Genomic DNA, 22,851 nt, shown 5'->3' on the forward strand with positions numbered 1-22,851 from the left:
CTGACCACACTAAGCCTTCTCTCCTCCAATGATCAGACATCCCTCCTGCACAGCCATTCACTGAGAGGATAAGTGTACTGCTGTTTCTCCTCCCCGAGCTCCTATGCAGCTGAGAACAGAGATTATGTGAACACTCATGAAAACGGGGGAAAAAAGTGAGGCATTTAAAGCTTATTTCTATACACAAATGTTTTGCCTTTCATTTCAATCTTAAACTCAATGGGTTGCTTACAAGGTGATAGTTTACAATCACTTTAAATTACACAGAATTGTACAATTTAATCCTTCAGAGAGTGTGTGCGAGTTGGCCACCTCAAATCGGCATATTAACTTTAGTCCCCTTTACACAAGAGGTAAGATTGGGTCCGTCTGCCAGTTTTTCAGGCAGACCCGATTGCACCCTTTATGGGCAGTTGGACATAATGGACTTTTGTCCATTTATACCCAGCTACCTCCCATCTGATCTGGCAAAAAAAAAAAAAAGAAGTGCCCCTCCATCTGGACAGATTGGATTTGATGGCAGTCAGGTGTAAACCGACTGGCGGTCCATTTACATCCGAATTCCCATAGAGCAGAGCAGGCTGTGTCCGTGTCGTTCTGCATAAATGGAGCAGACACGCACCTGTCATCCAGATTCTCCACTCAGCAGGGGATCAGCGGACAGAAACTGATCTGGCCAGTGTGAAAGGAGCCCAACCCACACACATTTTTCTCTCTCTCAAAACTACTCACCACCTAAACCATAGAATAAACATTCTGGTGTCAGCCCACTCTGCATAGGAAAACATGGCACAGCAAAAGGGTGTTTTTAAAATCTGAAAACAAAGGTTCCAGCAAAAATACATTTTTTTTTAATTCTACCTATACTTGATGTGGGGCTAAGAATGCTCCCAACTCCCCCGATGCAGCAAAGCAGTAACCTCTCTAGCCTAAAGGACAGGAGGTTTATCAGGACAACAAAGAGTATTTGCCTGAGTGAATCCAACACAAGAAAAACTGCAAAAACAGCTTTCACCAATCTGCAACCAGCCAAAGGAGAGGGGCCCAACCTTGGGTGGACGGGTCCCACAAAGTCCTTAAATGCATTGTATGCTTGTAAATGTTTTGGTTGCTTTAACTAGGTGTTAGTGTAGTTATATGCTCCGTTTCATTTATTTGCCTTGTCATGGAATGATAGGCTCATATGTTGTGGCTGCAGTTTGTTGTTTTATGGCTGATCATTTCCGTATGTCGATGTATTCATTCACCTAGCATGTCCCTATTCACCAAAGGGAAAAGTAACTTCCTTCTTCTGGGTCATCCAGCGTCCAATCAATAGCTTGCCATTTCTCTGTGTTGCATCACAAATGTGGGAGCACTAGTGCGATGAAAACACATTTCTTCCCTTCGTGACTCTGGTTGCTTGTGGCGGTTTCCAATTACTAGTTTTCACCAAGGATGAGCTTAGATGTGTTCGCAAACCGCACGTGCAGAGCCCGCCAGGAAGTCGGCACTGCACGGCGCTAATCACAGGAAGTGAGACACTTCTCGATCTCTGCAGCTGTGGATTGGGAAAATGTCTCACTGCCTGCGATTAGCGCTGTACAGTGCCGACTTCCTGGTGGGCTCTGCACGTGTGGGTGGCGACCATGCCTGAGCTCATCCTTAGTTTTCACCTGCAAAACACTAGACAGAGACCCAGGGATTGTAGGATATATAGTTTGTAATCCAAGAATTTAAGCTTCTTGTGTAGAGAGGTCATGCATTAACCTGTGCAGTACCATGCCTCATATTTGAACGCAGAGAGTGCCGACAAAGAAATTAACACCAATATAGGCGGTATTAACAGGCCAACTAATACCAGCAAACTGTATGATCAATGCACATCTTATGCAGGTGAAAAAAAACAAGGCGCAAGTAGGAAGGTTTTCAATGCCTTTAAACCCATCTCTCTTCCCATCAGAGGATATCCACAGCAGGAGACCAACTTGTTCTGCTTGTAGAGCCAAGGGTGACAGTGTCTTCCTCTGATATCCATCACTCGCAAAGCAAGGTCTGGGGTGCACCTTGTTGTATGAACCACTCTTTTCCATCTGGTAGCTCCTGGACATGGAGAACTGGCTTCCAAAAGGAATGCCTCTTTCAGAGACTAAGATCCACAATATTGTCAACCATGGGCACCAAACTACCTCTTCTGAGGAGGAAGGGCTTCCTTTCCTGCTCAGTGTAACAATACACCATTACCTAGGTGGTGTCCGAACCAGTAAACTTTATCAAAAGAAAGATCCTATGATCAAGAAAGAACCACCTGTTCTGGCAATCCAGAATGCAGCCTTAAAAACAAATTTTCTGATGCAAAGAACCCCTGGAGATGGGTAGAATTTCTTAGCTGTTGTATGGGGGAACTGAGTGGTAAGGCCAGGACCTATCAGATCTTTGCAGGTAGAATGGAAAGTATGCTCAGAAACAAAACCCCAAAACTGAAGAGTAAAGGGCTGAGGTAAAAAAAAAATGATTTGAAGATTGTCACTCAACAGCCAACACTTCTGCAGGGGTTGTGGAAAGGGTAGACCTCTGGCCAATGGTGGGCTAAAACATCTAGCCCATCAAAATAAATAGAAAAAATAAATGTTGGTTAATGCTGCCTATAGGTGGTTGACAGTTATCTGCACCAACTTACAAAACAAGGTCCCGCTGTATAGGATATTCACCAAGGCTCACGGAGACCGCCATCTTCCCAGGGGTTCACCCGAGTGTCCCACAACTTGGAGGCAAGGAGGAAGTATTAGGGCGGACACTGGAACCAACACCATGAGGAGTACTAGGTGTACAGGGGCAATACTGAGTTTGGAAAAAAAAAAAAAAAAAACAGTGCTGACCCCAGTTAACCAAGCAGGTCAGAGGGTCCTACTGGAGAAGGATATATAACCAGGTACCACTAGTGGCCTTGCATGTTTCAAAAGATAAAATTGCCAAGAGGGTGCTGCTCAGGGTGAAACAGAACTGAAGAAAATGCCAGAGGCAAGGAACTAGCCTATACACGCACCTCAAGAGGTGCCATTTGCATCCAGATGCCTGAAGGGAAACCTAACAAATATCCACAAAAATTAGCAACCACCATTTCCTCATGAAAATGGAAAGAATTCTCAGGCAGCTTTGTGGATTTCGAGCTTCCCGCCATGTTGGCTGCTGGAGGACTATGACGATGAGGTCCGACAAACCCCAAACAATATGGAGAGTGTGGCAATGAGCACAGTGCCAATCTCATTTTTCCCGAAAATACACAAGACAGTAATAAAAAAATAAATCTATCTACACATATAGATCTCTATCTATGTATCTATTAAGATATATATATCTATATAGTAGGGCTGGGGAAATTAACTATTAATTCATTGATTAATCTTTAATTTTTTTAATCGATCAAAATTCTTTTGATCAATCAAAATAATTTTCATTGGTACTCACCTCTCCGCTGGCTTCCGAGCCTTCAGGGAGTTCCCGTCGGAGATCCGGTGACGTCACGGACACCGACGGGGTTTGCTGTGTCCATCTGAAGGGCTCCTTTGCTGTGCCTTCATATCTGCATGCCGGCGGGACCTTACTATCTGCCACACGCAAGGGCTGTTACACTTCCCTCTATTAACCTGGGATTCTACAACCATTCACTAGGAGTTGTGATAGTTCCCTTCACGGGACATCTACATGCCGACGGACTGATGTTAACCCCTCCTCATCTGGATTCAGCAGTGGCATCGTTGTACACATTTTTATACCAGTATCATACTTGGCTACATGTTTTTATGACTGCTTTTGCTACCATTTGGTATTACTCGCACCATTTTTACAGTTTATGTAGCTACATCGATTTTATCTCCAGTGCAATATTTATTTTGTTACCTACTTGAAGACTATAAAAGTTTTAATGCTATTCCCATTGAGCGCTGCCTTTGTGTGTTTTTTGTATCCTGCTATCCATTTTTCCAGTGGTTGGTAGCTGCACTCGGAATCAGCCTGATCTGTATGTGCGTTATAATTAATCAAAATTAGTCGATTAGTCGATTTAAAAAAAAAATGGATTAATGGAACACACAAATTTTAATCAGCAACAGCCCTACTATATAGATTAAAAGTGCATGTCTGCGCTAGCAGTCATAGGAGTGGACACTTGACAAAACACAGTCCAATCTGCAAGTTATGCAGAGATATCACAAACTAACAAACTAGCCAAGGTCTCGAACATACTTTTGATGAGGTCAAGTCGCAAAATAGTCTTTAGTTTAAAGGAACACAGATCTGTGACCTATAACTGAACTCTCGTAAATCTCAAACTCTTCACATAATTCCTACTGTAATGGAATTACCTTTCTAAAAAATAGCTACACTGATAGAATAGAAGATACCACTCAGACTCCAAGATAGCCTTTGTACACCGTTTTAAAAAGGTGCAAAAGGACAGAAGACCACCTAGGAGAAAGACCAATTTTAATTTCACTCTGATAAGTAAATATGCTGTTATGTTGGATTGTGAAAGAGTCATATGGAAATCAAGATGTACCCAGGATTGCTGGCATTTTAGGGTGTAGTCTTTGGGCATTGATGGGATGGCTAATGATCTGGCTCTGCAGAAACTTTTCCAAGGATATAGAGATGGCTAAACCAGCAGCTGCAAGCAAAGTTTTACCATGGAACTACTAAAATGACTGTCTGTATGGACAACAAATCCATACAGGACACAAGCTTAAATGTTTCTAGCAAGCCATCACAATAGAAGAATAAGGTTCCAAACATCTGCTCCATCACCTTAATCAGGAATGGGTTTACTGCAGAAGTTGAGAGATCTAAGGGATTTGACCATTTTTGCCATAGTCTGACAGATTAAGGTCACAGCCAGGACAGGGCAAAGGGCTTAGCCCATCAGCAAAAACGTGGTCTTAAGAAGGGATTCCAGCTGTTGGTCAGTAGGATCCCTGAATATAAGCAACTCCCACCCAAAGGGGAACAATTCCAACACACACTCAGGATGTGTAGCAAGAAGCCTTTTGCAGCTATACAGTCATGGCCGAAATTGTTGGCACCCCAGAAATTTCTCCAGAAAATCAAGTATTTCTCACAGAAAAGTATTGCAGTAACACAAGGGAGGAAAAAAAAAGCAAATTGGACATAATGTCACACAAAACTCCAAAAATGGGCTGGTCAAAATTCTTAGCACCCTTAACTTAATATTTGGTTGCACATCCTTTGGAAAAAATAACTGAAATCAGTCGCTTCGTATAACCATCAATAAGCTTCTTACACCTCTCACCCAGAATTTTGGACCACTCTTCCTTTGCAAACTGCTCCAGGTCTCTCCTATTGGAAGGGCGCATTTTCCAAAAAGCAGTTTTAAGATCTCTCCACAGGTGTTCAATGGGATTTAGATCTGGACTAATTGCTGGCCACTTTAGAACTCTCCAGCACTTTGTTGCCATCCATTTCTGGGTGCTTTTTGACATATGTTTGGGGTCATTGTCCTGCTGGAGGACCCAAGATCTTGGACGCAAAACCCAGCTTTACGACACTGGGCTCTACAGTGTGACCCAAAATCCTTTGGTAATCCTCAGATTTCATGATGCCTTGCACACATTCAAGGCACCCAGTGCCAGAGGCAGCAAAACAACCCCAAAACATCATTGAACCTCCACCATATTTCACTGTAGGTACTGTGTTTTTTTCTTTGTAGGCCTTGTTACGTTTTCGCCAAACAGTAGAATGATGTGCTTTACCAAAAAGCTCTATCTTGGTCTCATCTGTCTACAAGACGTTTTCCCCAGAAGGATTTTGGCTTACTCAAGTACATTTTGGAAAACTGTAGTCTTGCTTTTTTATGTCTCTGTGTCAGCAGTTGGGTCCTCCTGGGTCTCCTGCCATAGCGTTTCATTTCATTTAAATGTCGACGGATAGTTCGCGCCGACACTGATGCTCCCTGAGCCTACAGGACAGCTTGAATTTCTTTGGAACTTGTTTGGGGCAGCCTATCCACCATCCGGACTATCCTGCGTTGCAACCTTTCATCAATTTTTCTCTTCCGTCCACGCCCAGAGATTAGCTACAGTGCCATGGGTTGCAAACTTCCACTGTGGACAAAGGCAAATCTAGATCTCTGGAGATGGACTTGTAACCTTGAGATTGTTGATATTTTTCCACAATTTTGGTTCTCAAGTCCTCAGACAGTTCTCTTCTTTCTGTTGTCCATGCTTAGTGTGGCACACACAGACATACAATGCAAAGACCAAGTGAACTTCTCTCCTTTTTATCTGCTTTCAGGTGTGATTTTTATATTGCCCACACCTGTTACTTGCCCCAGGTGAGTTTAAAGGAGCAACACATGCTTGAAACAATCTTATTTATCCACAATTTTGAAAGGGTGCCAAGAATTTTGACCAGCCCATTTTTGGAGTTTTGTGTGACATTATGTCCAATTAGCTTTTTTCCACCCTTTTTTTGTTTTGTTCCAATACACACAACGGGAATAAACGTGTATAGCAAAACATGTGTTACTGCAATACTTTTCTGTGAGAAATACTTAATTTTCTGGAAACATTTCTAAGGTGCCAACAATTTCGGCCATGACTGTACATGTTCAGTGATACCCAAGAGGAGACAACAGGCTGATCCTCCAAATGCAAGGATGTACTGCATCAGTACAGGCAAAAACAGACTCTTGTACATCTGAGGTAATGGAATGAAATATCATTAGACAGACAGACTGTGGGGGCTATGAATTTGTGTCACGGAGTTTGACACCGTGACTATTGGCTGTGGGGAGGAGGACATAGATGGACTCTGCAGGGGAAAGTTGGGAATGGCTCTTAGAGCCTCTGCAGTCAGCACCCATGAAAAAAGGAGGGTGAAAAAGCACACAAAGCCATGTGTGAAGACTGCAGAGTCACTTGAAGACAAGGCGGGGGACTGTCATGGGGCTTTGCTAAATACAGATTGCAACCACTTGGCAGTGATGCAATTACACTCAGGGTGTAAGGTAAAGCTTCAGGTACTCACTCACAAACCCAGACAGTTGGCAGCCCACAAGGGTCTGAAGGTCAGAGATCAATGTTTCATGTGGCTCTTCTGCAAAGCAGGAGCATCATTTTTTTTTTTATTATTTCACATGCCTTTACATGCAAGAAAAACTGTTTAGCAAACTTGACAGGACAAAATTATTAGGGCCTGTGACAACGGCATTTTGACTTATATGGTAATTCCCAAAAGAAAAAAAGAAAACTGCGTTTGTATAGGCGGTTACTGTTAGCTGGAGTTAGACTTTCGTTTTTTGATTTCTTATTTGAACACTGTCGCCCAAATACAGAAGTGGGGGAAAAAAAAGGTAGATTAAAAACTTGTACGATAATGCCATGATCATATATGTTATTTTTGGTTGTTAAACCCTGTTATTCTTGCATTGCATGAGCATGCACGGAAATTCTGGTAATGTTTATTGCACAGAGCTGCTGGATAGTGAACACTATCCCAGCAAAAACATTAGCGCCCAATCATTAACCCCTGTTTCCCTAAAACAATCATATCATTAGATACTCACGAGGGAATGCAGGCACTGCCACTGTAAGCCTGAAATATCAGCCAATAATTACAAAGCCAATATGTCCGACATAGCTACAATTTGAAAGTTAGTAGCACTACATTTTTCTGTAACTAAAAATTCTATTGGATCCAAGGAAAGTGCGTCTTTTAACTCTGATTTTGCCATCTCACTAAAAAGGAGAATGCCAGTGTCACAGATTGGTCTTTATGCGAGTAGCAGCTGGTAACCTGCATCTGGGGCTTATGTGTATGGTAAATCTGTGGCGCCCAGCAGGGAGTAAGAGCTTTCAGAAAGCGGAGCAGAAAAGACTTAGCATCTCTTGGGGCCCACTACTTCTGTTTGGGGAAGATAGAAACGCAGTTTTCAGGTTTAATATATCAGCTCATTCTGAAACCCAACACAAAAGGCTGTCTGGATAACAACTACAAAATCACTTAGCTGATGTAAGGAGGAGAATAGCAATGAGTTATATCCATGTTCTATTAAAAATCTGCCTCTACAGAGTTAATGCATTTTAAACAAATGATGCAGACCTCATGTTCTATTGATAGTAAGAGTATCCAACGCTCCCTTAAGCTAGTAGTTTCCAAAAAAAGTAAACTTGTGAATAATCAAGCTAGGTATTAATGCCCCTTTCACATTGAGGCACTGCTAAACTGCCAGTAAAACACCAAATGTATTTGTGTCGCTTTTCAAAAGCCTTTTAGGCGCTTCCCATTCATTTCAATGAAGAGGGGCGTTTCTGAGGCTCTTTTTTTAGCACTCCAAAGATGCTGGTGAGTTTTCACCACCCTGCCAGCACACAGGTTTTCGTGAGCTTTTCAGGTGCTTTTTTTAGCACAAAAACACCTCAGTGCGAAGGGGGTCTAAAAAGGACAATGTAGCCTTTAGTAATGTTGTGCCTTAAATGTCCCCACTGTTTTCTTGAAGGTGTTGCAACGTGTTTTTTTTTTAAACAAACCTACGCTGTGCATTTCCTTTAGATTTACCAAAATCATGTATTGAAAGGGTCTGCTTGAAATTGAAACTCTTAAGGTTTGACCTCATATTATATGTTTTTGGTAAATCTGAAGAACCCCCCCCCCCCCCCCCAAAATAAAAGTCCTGGACGTTGAGCGGGGATATCTGAATGAGCCAGGATATCTCCGAGTCGGTAGAAGCACCGGAGGGACGTCCCCTCTCGCCTCCCGTAAGAACGATCAAGCGGCGGGAAAGCTCATTTGGCTGTACCTCTTCTATGGATCACAGGAGTACAGTTCGTTCTGCACTGCTATGACCTGTTTTCAGCAGACAGCGGGCTGAACCCTGCTGGCGTCACAGAACTGGTTCAGGGTGGGGAAAGACTGCAACAATATGGTTGGGATCCACCCAGATGCCTGGACCAGCACCCAGCTCAGACTCTCAGCGAGACGCTGGTAGCCGGAGCCAGCCGCTCCCGCCCCTCCACAGCCCAACACTCCAGTGAGCGCAGGGGGGGAGAGCAGAGAGCCGGTGACTGACAGTCACCAGCTCTCTGAGCACAGAGAAAAGAGAACAGAGAAAGGAGCAATCAGTGTTTAATCGCTCGGTTCTCAGCCTTACAGCTGGCTGGGGACAATCAGACCGATGCTGCATTCACCTAGGTAAATGGGATAAAAAAAATAAAAAAAAGTCTCTTTTAACATGGACCATATGACATTTTAGAGTTCGAGTCTGCCAATTAAATGACAGTCTTAAAGCAAGCCTGCATTTGCCAGGCAAAGAAACAGGTTAATTAGACCATTTCCCAGCTGCAACTTACTTGTTATTTCTTTGCTCAATTTCAGGAGCAAAGAAAGCCCTGTGTAATCTCCGAGTTGCTCCCTTTGGACCTTACACAGTGCCAAGGACTCTTCCTACCACCATTTGGCACTGCTGAAAACAATCACCAGTGTACACACAAAGTAACATGCTGTTCTATACCCTGAAGTATCAAATATATTATTCGCCAAAACAAACAATGCAAAATCTAATAAGGATAAATATATACAAAGACAAAAGCCTAATTAAATAAGATGACAAAAGGGGGAAAAATACACTTAACTAATGCTCATTTTATCCAGAATCATGCAGCTCTAGTGCACACATAGTATATCTATGTAGTAAGGTGAAGAATTGGATTTACTGAAGACACATTTTCCCAAACAGGTTAGAAAATCTCCCTGTGGCGGCACTTTTAAATGCCTGAGGTGCATGTTATCGCCCAATAATTACAGGCATTGCTTTAAACTGGAACCATTACATCTGAATACTGGACCATGTATGGCCAGCCAAAAACTGTCACAAAGCACTTCACTTTGGTATGAATGTATAACGTAAAAGTCATTTTCTAATTATCTCACTCAAATTTTACTGGCCAGCCCAATGCCTTACCTGGTTAATTGCAGTGTGGTTTCCATGGAAGGGAGACTGTCTATCCTTATCCCGATGGTGTCTGCTGCTGTGTTTACTTCTTTGAAGTTGCTGACGTAACTTAGCAATCTAAGGATGAAACATTAAGGTTACTATAATGTAAACAAGGTGCAATCAATAACAGTTTAGAGGCTGCCTTTGCCCCAGCTTTGCGCGGTTTCTGTAGCATACCCTGTTAAGGTGTTTTAACTTACAGTACAGCCTTTCATATTAAAAACGCTGCATTTTTTCAATCAAACACAGCTGCATGTCTTCAAATGGAAAACACAACGTTAAACTAGAATGGACGTCAACATATGGTCATGTTGGTTAATGTATCGCCGTTAACGGCTGTATGCCACCTTTGAATCAATAAAAATAAGATTTTGTAACAGCTTACCTGTAAAATCCCTTTCTTGGAGTACATCACGGGACACAGAGAAGCATAGTAATTACTATGTGAGTTATAGAGTCTACCTTCAGGTGATGGACACTGACACGCCCTTAAGGTAGGAAGTTCCCTCCCCTATATAACCCCTCCCATACCGGGAGTATCTCAGTTTTGTAGCAAGCAATAAGTGTCCCAATTCCCCATAAAGAGGGGAGGGAGAAAAGGATTTTACAGGTAAGCTGTTATAAAAATCCTATTTTCTTTCTCGTACATCACAGGACACAGAGAAGCATAGTAATTACTATGTGGGACAGCCCAAAGCAATGCTAATGAGGGGAGGGAGACCCCAAAAAATAAGCCGGGCGCCATCAGACATGAGGAATCAAACTGCAGCCTGCAGCACACTGCGCCCAAAGGCGACTTCCTCATTTTTCCTTATGTCCAATTGGTAAAATTTAGTGAAAGTATGGACAGACGACCAAGTCGCGGCCTTGCAGGCCTGAGCCATGGAGGCTTGATGATGCACTGCCCAGGAAGTACCCACCGCTCTAGTGAAATGTGCTTTAACCTTAAACGGAGGAACCTTTCCCTTCAAGCCATAGGCTTGAGTAATGATTTGTCGAATCCATTTGGAGATAGTGGACTTCAGACGCTGCCTGTCCACATCTGGGACCTTCTGGCAGAATAAACAAAATGTCTGTTTTCCGAACCTGAGCAGTAGCCCTCAGATAGATCTTAACTGCTCTTAGTATGTCCAGAGTATGCAATGACTTCTCTTTTGCAGAACTAGGCTCTGGGAAAAAAGAAGGGAGAACCAGATCCTGGTTCAAATGAAAGTTTGAAACAACCTTAGGATGGAAGGCCGAATGAGGCCGTAGGACTACTCTGTCCTTGTGAAGAATTAGGTATGGCTCCTTACATGATAAGGCCGCCAACTCCGATACCCTCCTAGCAGAGGTTATGGCCACCAAAAAAAAACACCTTCCTGGTCAGGAGGACCAAGGGAATGTGAGCCAGAGGCTCAAAGGGTTGCCTCTGCAAGGCAGAAAGGACCAGATTCAGATCACACGGACGCAAGGGGGTCTTGATTGAAGGATTAACACGGATCACCCCTTGTAAAAAGGTCTTAACCAGAGAATGTGTAGCCAGTGGCCTTTGAAAAAATATTGATAAGGCCGAGATCTGGCCTTTAATGGTGCTTAAGGCCAACTTCATGTCTGCCCCCATCTGCAGAAAATCTAGAATTCTGCCAATGAGATACCTCCGGGGATACCACGCTTTGGCTTCGCACCAGGCCACATAAGACTTCCAAACTCTGTAATAAATAAGCCTGGACGCTGGCTTTCTGGCATTAAAGTAGATACTACTACTAATTAGAGAGACCCCTCCTCTTTAAGGATATGGGATTTAACAGCCAGGCCGTTAAATTTAGAGACCTAAGGAAGGGTGGAATATTGGCCCCTGAGAAAGCAGGTTTGGAAGAAGCGCAAGGGTCCATGGATGTCCCACCGACATCCTTACAATTTCTGCGTACCAGGCCCGTCTGGGCCAAGCTGGAGCGTCCTGTGAAGGAGGCAGGGTAATAATTGCAGCGGAGGAAGCGCATAAATTAGGGAAAATTGATCCCATGGAAACACCAGCGCATCCGTTCCGCAAACGAGTGGATCCCTTGTCCGGGACAGAAAGCTGCCCACCTTCGCATTGAACCTCGATGCAAAGAGATCCACATCTGGTATTCCCCACCTCTGACAAATGCCCTGGAAAATGTTGGGGTGAAGAGTCCACTCTCCTGGGAGCAACTGTTGGTGACTTAGAAAGTCTGCCTGCCAATTGTCTAGCCCCGGAATAAAAAATATGGGAACAAAAGACTTCCCTCTTAGTAAATTCTGGGGAACTAGCCACCAGCAAAGGCTCTGCCGGACTGTTCTGGAGAGGGACACAGGGAGATCTAAGGCTTGGATTTTCTAAAATGGCGTGTTGAAGTCCCCTTGAGTGGAACTAAGCAAATGGGATGGCCTCGAAAGAGGCTACCATTTTCCCCAACAGCCGCATACAAATGCGAATGGAGGGCTGACGCTTTGACTTGACCAGCTGAACTAGCTCCCTTAAAGAATCGATCTTTATCTGGGGCAGAAAGATCTTTCTTTGATCTGTGTCTATGAGTAGACCTAAATACTCAAGTCTTTTCACAGGCACCAAGGCTGACTTGTCCAGGTTGAGGACCCAACCCATGGATTCCAGGTATCTCACGGTTCTGTGTACCGCTGAGTTTAGATCGGCAACTGAATGATCTACAAACAGATCGTCCAAATAGGCTACTATAGATATGCCTTGAGATCTTAGATTGGCTAACAGGGGGGGCAAGTACCTTTGTGAAAACACGAGGTGTGGTGGCCAGACCAAAAGGTAAGGCCACAAACTGAAAGTGGCGTTGATTTACTGTGAAGCGTAACAGCTTCTGATGGTTGAGGAAGATAGGAATGTGTAAGTATGCGTCCTTTATATCGATGGACGCCAAAAAGTTCCCCTCCTTGTAAGGAGGCAACCACCGACCGGATCGATTCCATCCGGAAAGATCGGACCTTTAGGAACTGGTTTAAGGCCTTAAGATCCAGAATGGGTCTTACATCTCTGTTTGGGGACGGTGAAAATATTTGAATAAAACCCCAAAACTTGTTCTTCCAGCGGCATTTCCCTGATCACCAAAATATTTGAATAAAACCCCAAACCTTGTTCTTCCAGCGGCAGTTCCCTGATCACCCCTTGGGATAATAGATGATCCAAGGCCAATGTTAGAGATTTTCTTTTTCCCCAGGTCTTTCAGGACATTTGAGGCCAAGAAGTGGGGTAGAGGAAATTCGCTCAACTCCAGCCTGTAGCCCTCGGAGACCGTAGAGAGGACCCAATTGTCTTGGATCCTCCCTTGCAGGTTGGGCTACCACTCTAGCTGTTTTCAACAGTCTCTAATCTCTTGTCTGTCGGGTCTTTGAACATTTGACCGTTGTCCACCAGACAGGTCAAAGTCTTGTTTACGCAGGATATAGCTGCGTCCACCGTGGGGACACCCCACTTCTTAGTGACCTTCTCCTCCATCGGGTATAAAACCGAAAACTTTTTAGGAGCAAGAAAATATCTATCCGGATTTTCCCAATCCTTGTAGATAAGACCTTCCAGTAGGGGATGAACTGGGAAGTAATAGTTAGCTTGAGGAGCTTTTAAAGAGCCTAAGGAAGAGACTGAACTCGATGCTGGCTCTAAAAGGGGCAACTTGAAGGCCGAACGGACCATATCATTGAGGGACTGCACCTACAGTCTTTCGGACTGAGACGCCGAAAATGGTTCCCCCTAGGGTAGAATCCTCCGAGACCACTGACCGACCCTCTGCCTGACCCCCTGAGGGTAAATCAACCTCTTCCGAGGATAGTTGTTCCGCCATGAGGAACTCTGCAGAGGGAGAGGGGGACCTTGTGCGTTCTTCTCTTGAGAGAGAGGAAGCAATCAAGGTCGCCAATCTTTGCTCCAGTCCACCCATAGCTGAGGCAAGAGCCTCCTGTGTTACAAAAACTGGAGCAGGCGGGACAAGGGTAGATGAGGCACCTGGCAGCCCTGATGGTTCACCCTGGGCCTCCTCTAATTTATCAGGAGAGGAAATAGCCACAGGAGCATGCCCGAGATCCTCCGAGCCTGATGGCGATCCCTTAGATTTTTTTCGTACTTCTAGTCCCTGAGCCTTTAGCCATAATAATGCTCACAAAAGTTGCATCCACTTGCGGACCTATAGACCAGCACTGACGCTGCTATTTGATGGTCGGCAAGGTGCAGAGCCCACTATGCGCCTTAAGCAAATGTCACTGTCCACCATCCAGTAGTAATAATACTGAAAACTTGTGCACAAATACTCTGTGTCCACCGTCAGCCAGGATGGGTGAGGTGGACTGAGCTTTTATGGACTAGGTGCAAGTCACCTGACCTGCTCTGTCCTGCAATCTCTAGCCTCATGTTATATCCTCCGTGTTGGGAGAGACACAAGACTCTGGGCTGGAACAATGGATGTTTATTCAGTACAGGCTGTACACTGCAACATGCATCTCAGGACATTACATATCTCTCTGCTTCCTACATGTGGTCTCTCTAAGATGGCTACTATGCCCCTTGACCCTTGTCATCACTGCTGGGTGGAGCCAGCCTTAAAGTGCCAGTACATGTGAAACCCTTCAGGTATAACACCTTCCATCCATCCCTAAAAAAAAAACAAAAAACAAAAAAAAAACACAACAAAACAATAACAGGCACAAAACATTAACTGCTAACTGTCCAATAACAGTCCTCCAAACACAGGAGAATTATGGGACTTCAAGCTTCCAGGAACCGTTGCGGGGTTAATATGTCATCGGATCACTTCCGTCGGCCCCGTCGAAAGTCTCGTAACCGCTCTTGCAACTGAAACCGGTCAGGAGGGCGACAGTGTCGCTGAGGCCGGGCATCCAGCGATTCGGGACCGGAGGAAACAGGGCTGGCCGGAATGGGTACCGGCAGGGCCAAGAAGGGATCCCCCAGCTCAGAGGGTAAACAGACCTCCGGACCAGAGCTGGAGGGCTCTGTTGGAGCTGAGTTCAAAAGTTCAGAGTCCCCACAATCATCAGTCTCTGTGCATCCTGATCCGCTGGGAGCAGATCCTTGAGATACTGGTGGTTCAGCCGGCATCAGGGATTCGGGCAGTTGAGAACGAGGGCGCAGTTGGTCCGCATGACGTCTGCAAATGGAACCATCTTCCAGGCGGACCTTGTACATCTTGGGTCCCAAAGTCTCTGCAATGACAGCAGGAAGCCAACGGGTGTTGGAAGCCCCATAAGATCGGGCCCATACCTTTTGTTGGGCTGTGAATCTGGGGAGCTCATTGTGTTTGACCATCTTGTCTTGGGACTGTAGTACATGTTCCTGGACTGTTTGAGGGCGGAGCATATCCAAAACAGTCCATGGCTGCCGCCCCAGAAGGAGTTCTGCTGGAGTTTTCCCAGTGGTTGCATGTGGTGTATTTCTGTAAGCAGAAAGGAAGGAGTCCAGCTGCTGGGGTGACAGGGACTGTTGTTTACTTGCAGCCACTGTAGCTTTGAAATAGCGTTTAAAAGTCTGCACAAACCGCTCTGCTTGACCATTTGTAGCCGGGTGGTAAGGTGCGGTCAACTTGTGCTTGATGTTGTGGGCAGTCAGGAAACGCTGAAACTCCTGACTGGTGAATTGTGCACCGTTGTCTGTGACAATTTCTCTGGGGTATCCAAACGTAGCAGCGAGATGTAACAGTATGGAAACCGTTGCCTTAGTCGTTGGCTGAGTAACAGGAATGACCTCAGGCCACTTTGAATGGGCGTCCACTATGATCAAGAAGGTGTGTCCTCTGATCGGGCCTGCAAAGTCCAAGTGTAGGCGAAACCAAGGAACCGTGGGCCAAGTCCAGGGCTGGACGCACCCTCGAGGAGGGTCTCTTGCCGTTTGTGCACATCCAGCACAAGCATTCACATATGTTGTGATATCTGAGTCTAGGTTTGGCCACCACACATAGCCTCTGGCCTTTTGTTTCATACGTGTGCTCCCGGGATGACCAGTATGTAGCAAGTCCAGAATGTGTCTCCGGAGGGTCTGTGGAATGATCACTCGGTCTCCCCATAAAACACAGTTGCCAGCCACAGTTAATTCCATATGCCTACGGAAATAAGGTTCATACTCCTGTGTGACAGTTGCAGGCCAACCGGAACGTACCCAGGAGAGTATGGTTTTCAGAAAGGTATCCTTGTTTGTATGGGCTGCTATCTCCCCAGAAGACAAGAAGGACAGGCTGGTGTAACGACAACTCTTGACCGGTGGAGAAGAGTCCATGGACCTCCCTGTCAGTCGGGACATAGCGTCCGCATTAGCATTGGCATCATGACCACGATACTGAATTTTGTAGCTGTATGCCCCCAAGAATAGGGCATAGCGTTGGAGGCGGGCCGCAGTAGTCTGGGAGATGCCTTTGTCAGGGCTAAAGATCTGAAGGAGTGGTTTATGGTCCGTCAGTATGGTGAATTCCCTACCATACAGGTAAAGATGAAACTTCTTAATTGCCCATATCAGCGCAAGAGCCTCTTTGTCAATGTGTGAGTAATTGCTTTCTGCTTTTGTCAAAGACCTGGAGGCAAATGCCACTGGTTTTTCTGACCCATCTGGTAAGATGTGAGATAGTACCGCCCCCAGACCATAGGGTGAGGCATCACAAGCCAAGGTGAGAGGCTTCTGGAGGTCATAGTGCACGAGCATGCGTGACGCCAACAGCTTCCGCTTAGAAACTTCAAAAGCACGTTGGCATGCAGCCGACCAGTCCCATCTGGAGTGTTTCTCCAAAAGCTTGTTCAACGGAAACAAGGTGTGTGCCAGATCTGGCAGGAATTTGTGATAATAGTTCAGCAAGCCAAGGTATGATCGCAGCTGCTGGACGTTGGTTGGGGCTGGAGCTTTGACTAAAGCATCAACCTTGGCTTCCGTGGTGTGTATACCTTCTGCATCCACAAGGTGGCCACAAAACTCCAATTTAGGCACCATGAATTGGCATTTTGCTAAGTTCACTTTCAGACCCTGTTCTTGGAGTCTCGCCAACACAAGCTCCACATTCTGCTTGTGTTCCTGGTCGGTCCGTCCTGTAATGAGCATGTCATCTAGCAGGCACTGAGTGAAAGGAATGTCCGCCAAAATCTCGTCCATTTTTCGTTGCCAAATGGCTGGGGCAGAGGCTACCCCAAACACCATCCGATTATATTGATACAGTCCCTTGTGGGTGTTGATGGTCAGAAACTTACGGGAAGAAGGATGGACCTCAAATTGTAAATATGCTTGTTTGAGATCAAGCTTGGTGAACTTTTGACCTCCTGCAAGAGAGGCAAAAATGTCATCTACTCTGGGTAGGGGATACTGGTCTATTTCCAGTTGAGAGTTCAGTGCCATGCGGAAATCGCCACAAATGCGCAAGTCCCCATTCGATTTCTTTACCGGTACAACTGGTGATGCCCACTCGCTGTGCTCTACCTTTGAGATGACACCTTGTTCCTCCAGCCGACTTAGTTCTGCTTCCACACCTGCTCGGAGTGCGAAAGGTACTGTCCGAGCTTTGAAGAACTTAGGCTGAGCGTTGGGTTTCAGCTTGAGTCTCACACAGTCATGCTTTATTTTTCCCAACTGGTCATCAAAAATCTTTGGGAACCGCTGCTTCAGGGACACCACCCATCCCTCATTATCTCCTAATGGAATGGTAACGGTGTTACAGGGACTTATGGCAATGTCTGGCATACCAAAGTGAGCAATCCAGTCTCTCCCAAAGAGAGGGGGTCCCCCATTTTCTAGGATATATAATGGCAGTCTCTTTGTCTGCCCCTTGTACAATACCTGTACTTTTGCGTAACCCAGTGGGTGGAGTATCTGTTTTGAGTATGTCTGCAGTTTGATTGGTGTTGGGCGGACAGTTTTTCGGGTCTGAAGTTGTCTCCATTGTTTCTGGGTGATAACTGAAACTGCTGCTCCTGTGTCTACATCCATCCTGAGTTTCTTTCCCTCAATGGTTACATCTACAGTCATTGCGGAGGGTGCTGAATGCATATGATGTATGTCTAACCTGTGGAGCACTTGCTCATCCTCTGACTCAGATGATGATGTATATCTTCCCACCATATATGTCTTAGTCTTGGGGTTCAGAGGTTGTTTATCTCGCACCTTCTTGCTACGGCAAACTCGTTTCAGATGGCCGATCCTACCGCAATTATGACAGGTCTGATCCTTAAACCGGCAGACTTTGTAATCATGGTCTGTATTCCCACAACGGTGGCAAGCTGACTCCCGGCTTGGTGGGGGTCTGTATTTCCAGTTTGCAGCAGTTGGTTTGACTGCTGTCCTGAAAACTTCCTGCTTCACCTCTTCCCTTCTGCTCTGGGGGTTCAATTCCTCTGTATCTTTCACAGCCATTTCCATCACTGAAGCTATCTCAATTGCCTTTGTAAGGGTAAGGTCTTTTTCTGTTAACAGTCTCTTTTGTGTTGACTCACAATTCAGTCCCATGACAAACTTATCTCTCAGTGCAGTAGGTAGGTAGTCCCCAAAAGAACAGGTCGAGGCTAGTCTGCGAAGGGCGAGCACATAAGCTTTAATCTCTTCACCTGTCTGTTGCTGCCTCTGATAGAAGCGAAATCTTTCTGCAATTTCTAATGGTTTAGGCTGGAAGTGATCCTCTAGCAGTGTCAGCAGCTCTGCCAATGTCTTAGTTGCAGGTTTTACAGGGGAAAGCAGATCTCTAAGAGTGTCATATGTCTTGGCCCCAACCACTGTCAGAAACACTGCTACTTGCCTGTTGTCTGGGATGTCATTTGCACTGAAATACTGTTCCAGCCTCTCAACCCAGGAAGTCCAGGATGTCTGTTCTCCAAACTCACTTAATGTCCCGATTAATGACATTTTCCTGCTGGGATCTGTGATTGCTTTTATCCAGGTGACAATCCACAATGTCTTTGTCTCTCTCTCAGACTGATAGACACTTTGTAAATCCCATCCTCGTCGCCACTGTTATATCCTCCGTGTTGGGAGAGACACAAGACTCTGGGCTGGAACAATGGATGTTTATTCAGTACAGGCTGTACACTGCAACATGCATCTCAGGACATTACATATCTCTCTGCTTCCTACATGTGGTCTCTCTAAGATGGCTACTATGCCCCTTGACCCTTGTCATCACTGCTGGGTGGAGCCAGCCTTAAAGTGCCAGTACATGTGAAACCCTTCAGGTATAACAGAGAACAGCTGAGATAGACCTCTGGCGCGCATGCGCACGCGCCGCTGCTGTGCATGCATCACGAGACGCACGTGCGCACATGTTACCGCACGCGCATCTGAAGCCCCATGCACGCCACGCACATAAATTATCACTATTGCGCGCGCCTATGACACGCACTATGCGCGCGCACGTGACGCTCCCGTGCACGAGGTTGGAGCTACCGAAGCCACCATGTGAGGACCAGGTAAGACAATTTGTAGCCAAAACTTTTGGACAACCTTTTCCTGCTATTACCTGCACAGGAGGGGCTAAACGACTGAGCATAGATACCCCTTCCTCCCCACAGCATTACCAGGACAAGTGATAGGAGAGGCACAGACAGGCAGCTTTAGACAAAGCATAATGGCTCAAAAAGAAGGAAACTTTCAGAACCAAGTTCTGAAAGCACCTTCACTTACCTGATCCAACACCGCAGGACTCTGCACACACAGACAGCCCAATCTTCGCCCATCACGGAGAGCAAAGTCTGCAGACCTTCAGGGACCAGGGTCCATGGACAGGAACACCACACCCCTGGACCCATATCGCACCCTGTCAGTAAGCTTTTGGTATTGGGAAATTGACCAAAGTACCGAATACCCAGGATCAGCCTTTAAAAGAGGAGCATTACAGGCCAAACCCTGTTCTTCTCAATCGGGGCCCGGGTACCGTCCACATTGGCTAAGAAGCACTTTGGACGGATCCGGATTCTATGGAGGCTTTTTACATCCAGCATGGATCCCTCCAGTGGAGCTCCTTAGAGCACATGTTCACTCGTGACCAACATCTTAGACACTGGTGAAAAAACTGAGGTACTCCCGGTATGGGAGGGGTTATATAGGGGAGGGAACTTCCTGCCTTAAGGGCATGCCAGTGTCCATCATCTAAAGGTAGACTCTTTAACCCACATAGTAATTACTATGCCTCTCTGTGTCCCGTGATGTACGAGAAAGAAAAATCTTTTGTTGGATAAAAAAAAAAAAAAAAGAATGGCCGTCAACATGAATTAACTAGTGAGAGTTTGTTTACTCCTTTGTACTCCTGTAAAGTGCAAATGCATTACAGTCTGCTTTGCCCCCATTTTGTCAATACGCTCTCTAACAGATTACTCCCAGATAGCACTTGGTCAGCAATAATGTTTCAGTAGGTGGCAAGTGACAAAAGTAACATCCAAATGAATGTCGGAACCAAGGTTTTCCAGCAGAGCATTGCCCAAAGCATCACACTGCCTCCACCGGCTTGCCTTCTTCACATACTGCATCCTGGTGCCATCTCTTCCCCAGGTAAACGACGTACACGCATGTCATCCAAGGGATTTAAAAGAAAAAGGCGACTCAGACTAGACCACCTTCTTCCATTGCTTAGTGGTCCAGTTCCGATTCACACATGCCCATTTCATTATAGGCGCCTTTGGCTGTGGACACGGGTCAGATACAATTGTACCGGGATAATCAATGTTATTCACTTTACCAGCCAGTGATTTTAATGTTATGGTTGATCCATGTGTGTGCGCATAATATTAATAAAAAAAAAAAAAAAAAAAAAGGAGAAAGGAAAAATTATATATACCTTTTTCCAATCTTCAATTAACTTTGGGAAATGTTTTTATCATGCATTGAAGTTTGGATTTGAAGTAAGCGTTTAAAAATATTTGCTGTTCCATAAACCAAATATCACAATAAGATTTTGTACTTGCGGTAACAAATTTCCTGGAGTCCATTAGGACACAGGAATTCTTAAGGCGTGGAAAAAAGCCACAGAGGATCAACAGATGTGGAGCTTTCTCTACAAAAGAAGATCTGAAGAAATTCATGCCTGAATCAAGGCTAAATGACGAAAGGACACTCATTGTTTAGTGTTAGGACCAAAGATTACAGGGTGCCTTGGCTCTGTGGCTCACGCATGCGTTTGCAAATGCGTGCAGACAAAACCCCCGATTTTAAACGCATACTGTTAGACAGGTTAATTGGCTGTTCTGTGAGCTGGTCAGTAAGTAGGCTTGGTTTTTCCCTGGGCATTCCCCAGGTTTTGTTGTTATCTGCTTTAGCCTTCCAATACTACTTACTGCTATGGCCAGCTATAGATGGGCGGTGGACACGTTTATGTTTCACCTGTGGTGCTTATATTGGTCCAGCAGTGCACCAACACCTTTGCAGCCATTGTGCTACATGCTGGGTGTTTGGTGTGCTCCTGTACCTCTAAAGGAGGGGTGGCTCCCCTTCAGTCCACCTGCCCTCATCTATCCATTAGTATGCATGTGCCTCCATTGTGGGGACACTCATTGTTTAGTGTTAGGACCACAGATTACAGGGTGTCTTGGCGCGGCTCTGTGGCTCACGCATGCGTTTGCAAATGCATGCGGACAAAACCCCTGTTTTTAACGCATACTGTTAGACAGGTTAATTGGCTGTTCTGCGAGCTGGTCGGTAAGTAGGCTTGGTTTTTCCCTGGGCGTTCCCAGGTTTTGTTGTTAAATGACGAAAGGGCCAAGCAAAATATAGAAAATTACCATGAACAAGGGAAAGGCACTGATGATCAACTTGGTGCTCCAGACTAGGAGAGACAATTACCGATAGGGAGATCGGTTACCTGAAGGACTGACGAGTCTCAACCAGGAAATAAAGAATTAATCAGCGCTGGAAAAATAACACCGACACAACTATACATAAATATGCAAGCCAGCACTTAAAGGTAAAATTCAAAAAACACCTCAACAGATTATACAGCGAATAATAGTGCAGCGCAAAAAACAAAGAAAATGAAATAATATAATAGCAGAAGTCCCGCCCATCGTAACGCGTACGAGGGGGAGGGGCTACGCATGACGTCATCCGCTATCGCTTTGCCATGTGTATCACGATCGGATACACTGTGTTTTATGCCTGTACCTCAGCACTCAGACGAGAGTGCTTCTACATGCGAGTTGTTCTTTGTTTTTTACCTACAATAAATGATCGTTTTGCTTCAGAGAGCACTAGATTTCCTCTTCCTTTTTTACATGCCCTGAATGCTTCATTTTATCCGCTTATCTGGCTGCTGTTTGGAGATCGAGTCTCTACATATTGCTGACATCCCTGAGAGCAGGAAGCTTGCTGTGCTTTATTTCATGCTGATTGACCCTTTGTTGGTCTGAGTAGTAAGGTGAGAGGCCATCCTTTTCCATTTGGTGGAGGTTCTTCTATCTTGGACATCACTCCTGGATTGTGTTTTGCACTTACCTACATTGTTGAAAATTGTGTTTGCACCGGAGCACATTATGGACTTTTATATTTTTTGCTGTTATATTATTTAATTTTCTTTGTTTTTTGCGCTGCACCATTATTCACTGTAGAGTCTCAACCAGTGAAAGCTTCCTACAACCACCTACAAAAGAAAAGTGGAACACTACCCAAATGTGAGAAAGAAAAAGAAAAAAAAAAAAAAAACTACTAATGCTCAAACAGGAGGAAATATTTACTTGGCCAAGTTTCATTACAAAAAACTGATCCCCAATGGAAAATTTTGAACAGACATAACCTGTCCAATGAAAATCCCATTGAGTCAACTGCAGAAAACCCTATAACCTGGAATACCTAACCCGTTACTCTTGACTTCAATGAAAAAGACAGGTGGAAAAGGAACCCATCTTTCTCAAGTAGCCCAAAGATTTGTTTTTTTGTTTAA

At 45.1% G+C, this 22,851-nt stretch overlaps 1 protein-coding gene across 2 annotated transcripts in view; it reads right to left on the minus strand.

The window, feature by feature from the left end:
• FAM117B (family with sequence similarity 117 member B) overlaps nucleotides 1-22,851 on the minus strand; it is an 83,791-nt gene that overhangs the window by 26,111 nt on the left and 34,829 nt on the right. For both annotated transcript variants that reach the window (XM_040357229.1, XM_040357230.1), the window contains exon 4: nucleotides 9,953-10,060. In XM_040357229.1, coding sequence (XP_040213163.1) covers nucleotides 9,953-10,060 — 108 coding nt within the window. The remainder of the gene's footprint in view (nucleotides 1-9,952; nucleotides 10,061-22,851) is intronic.

The sequence above is a fragment of the Rana temporaria genome, chromosome 6 (assembly GCF_905171775.1).
Source record: "Rana temporaria chromosome 6, aRanTem1.1, whole genome shotgun sequence".
NCBI lineage: Eukaryota > Metazoa > Chordata > Amphibia > Anura > Ranidae > Rana > Rana temporaria.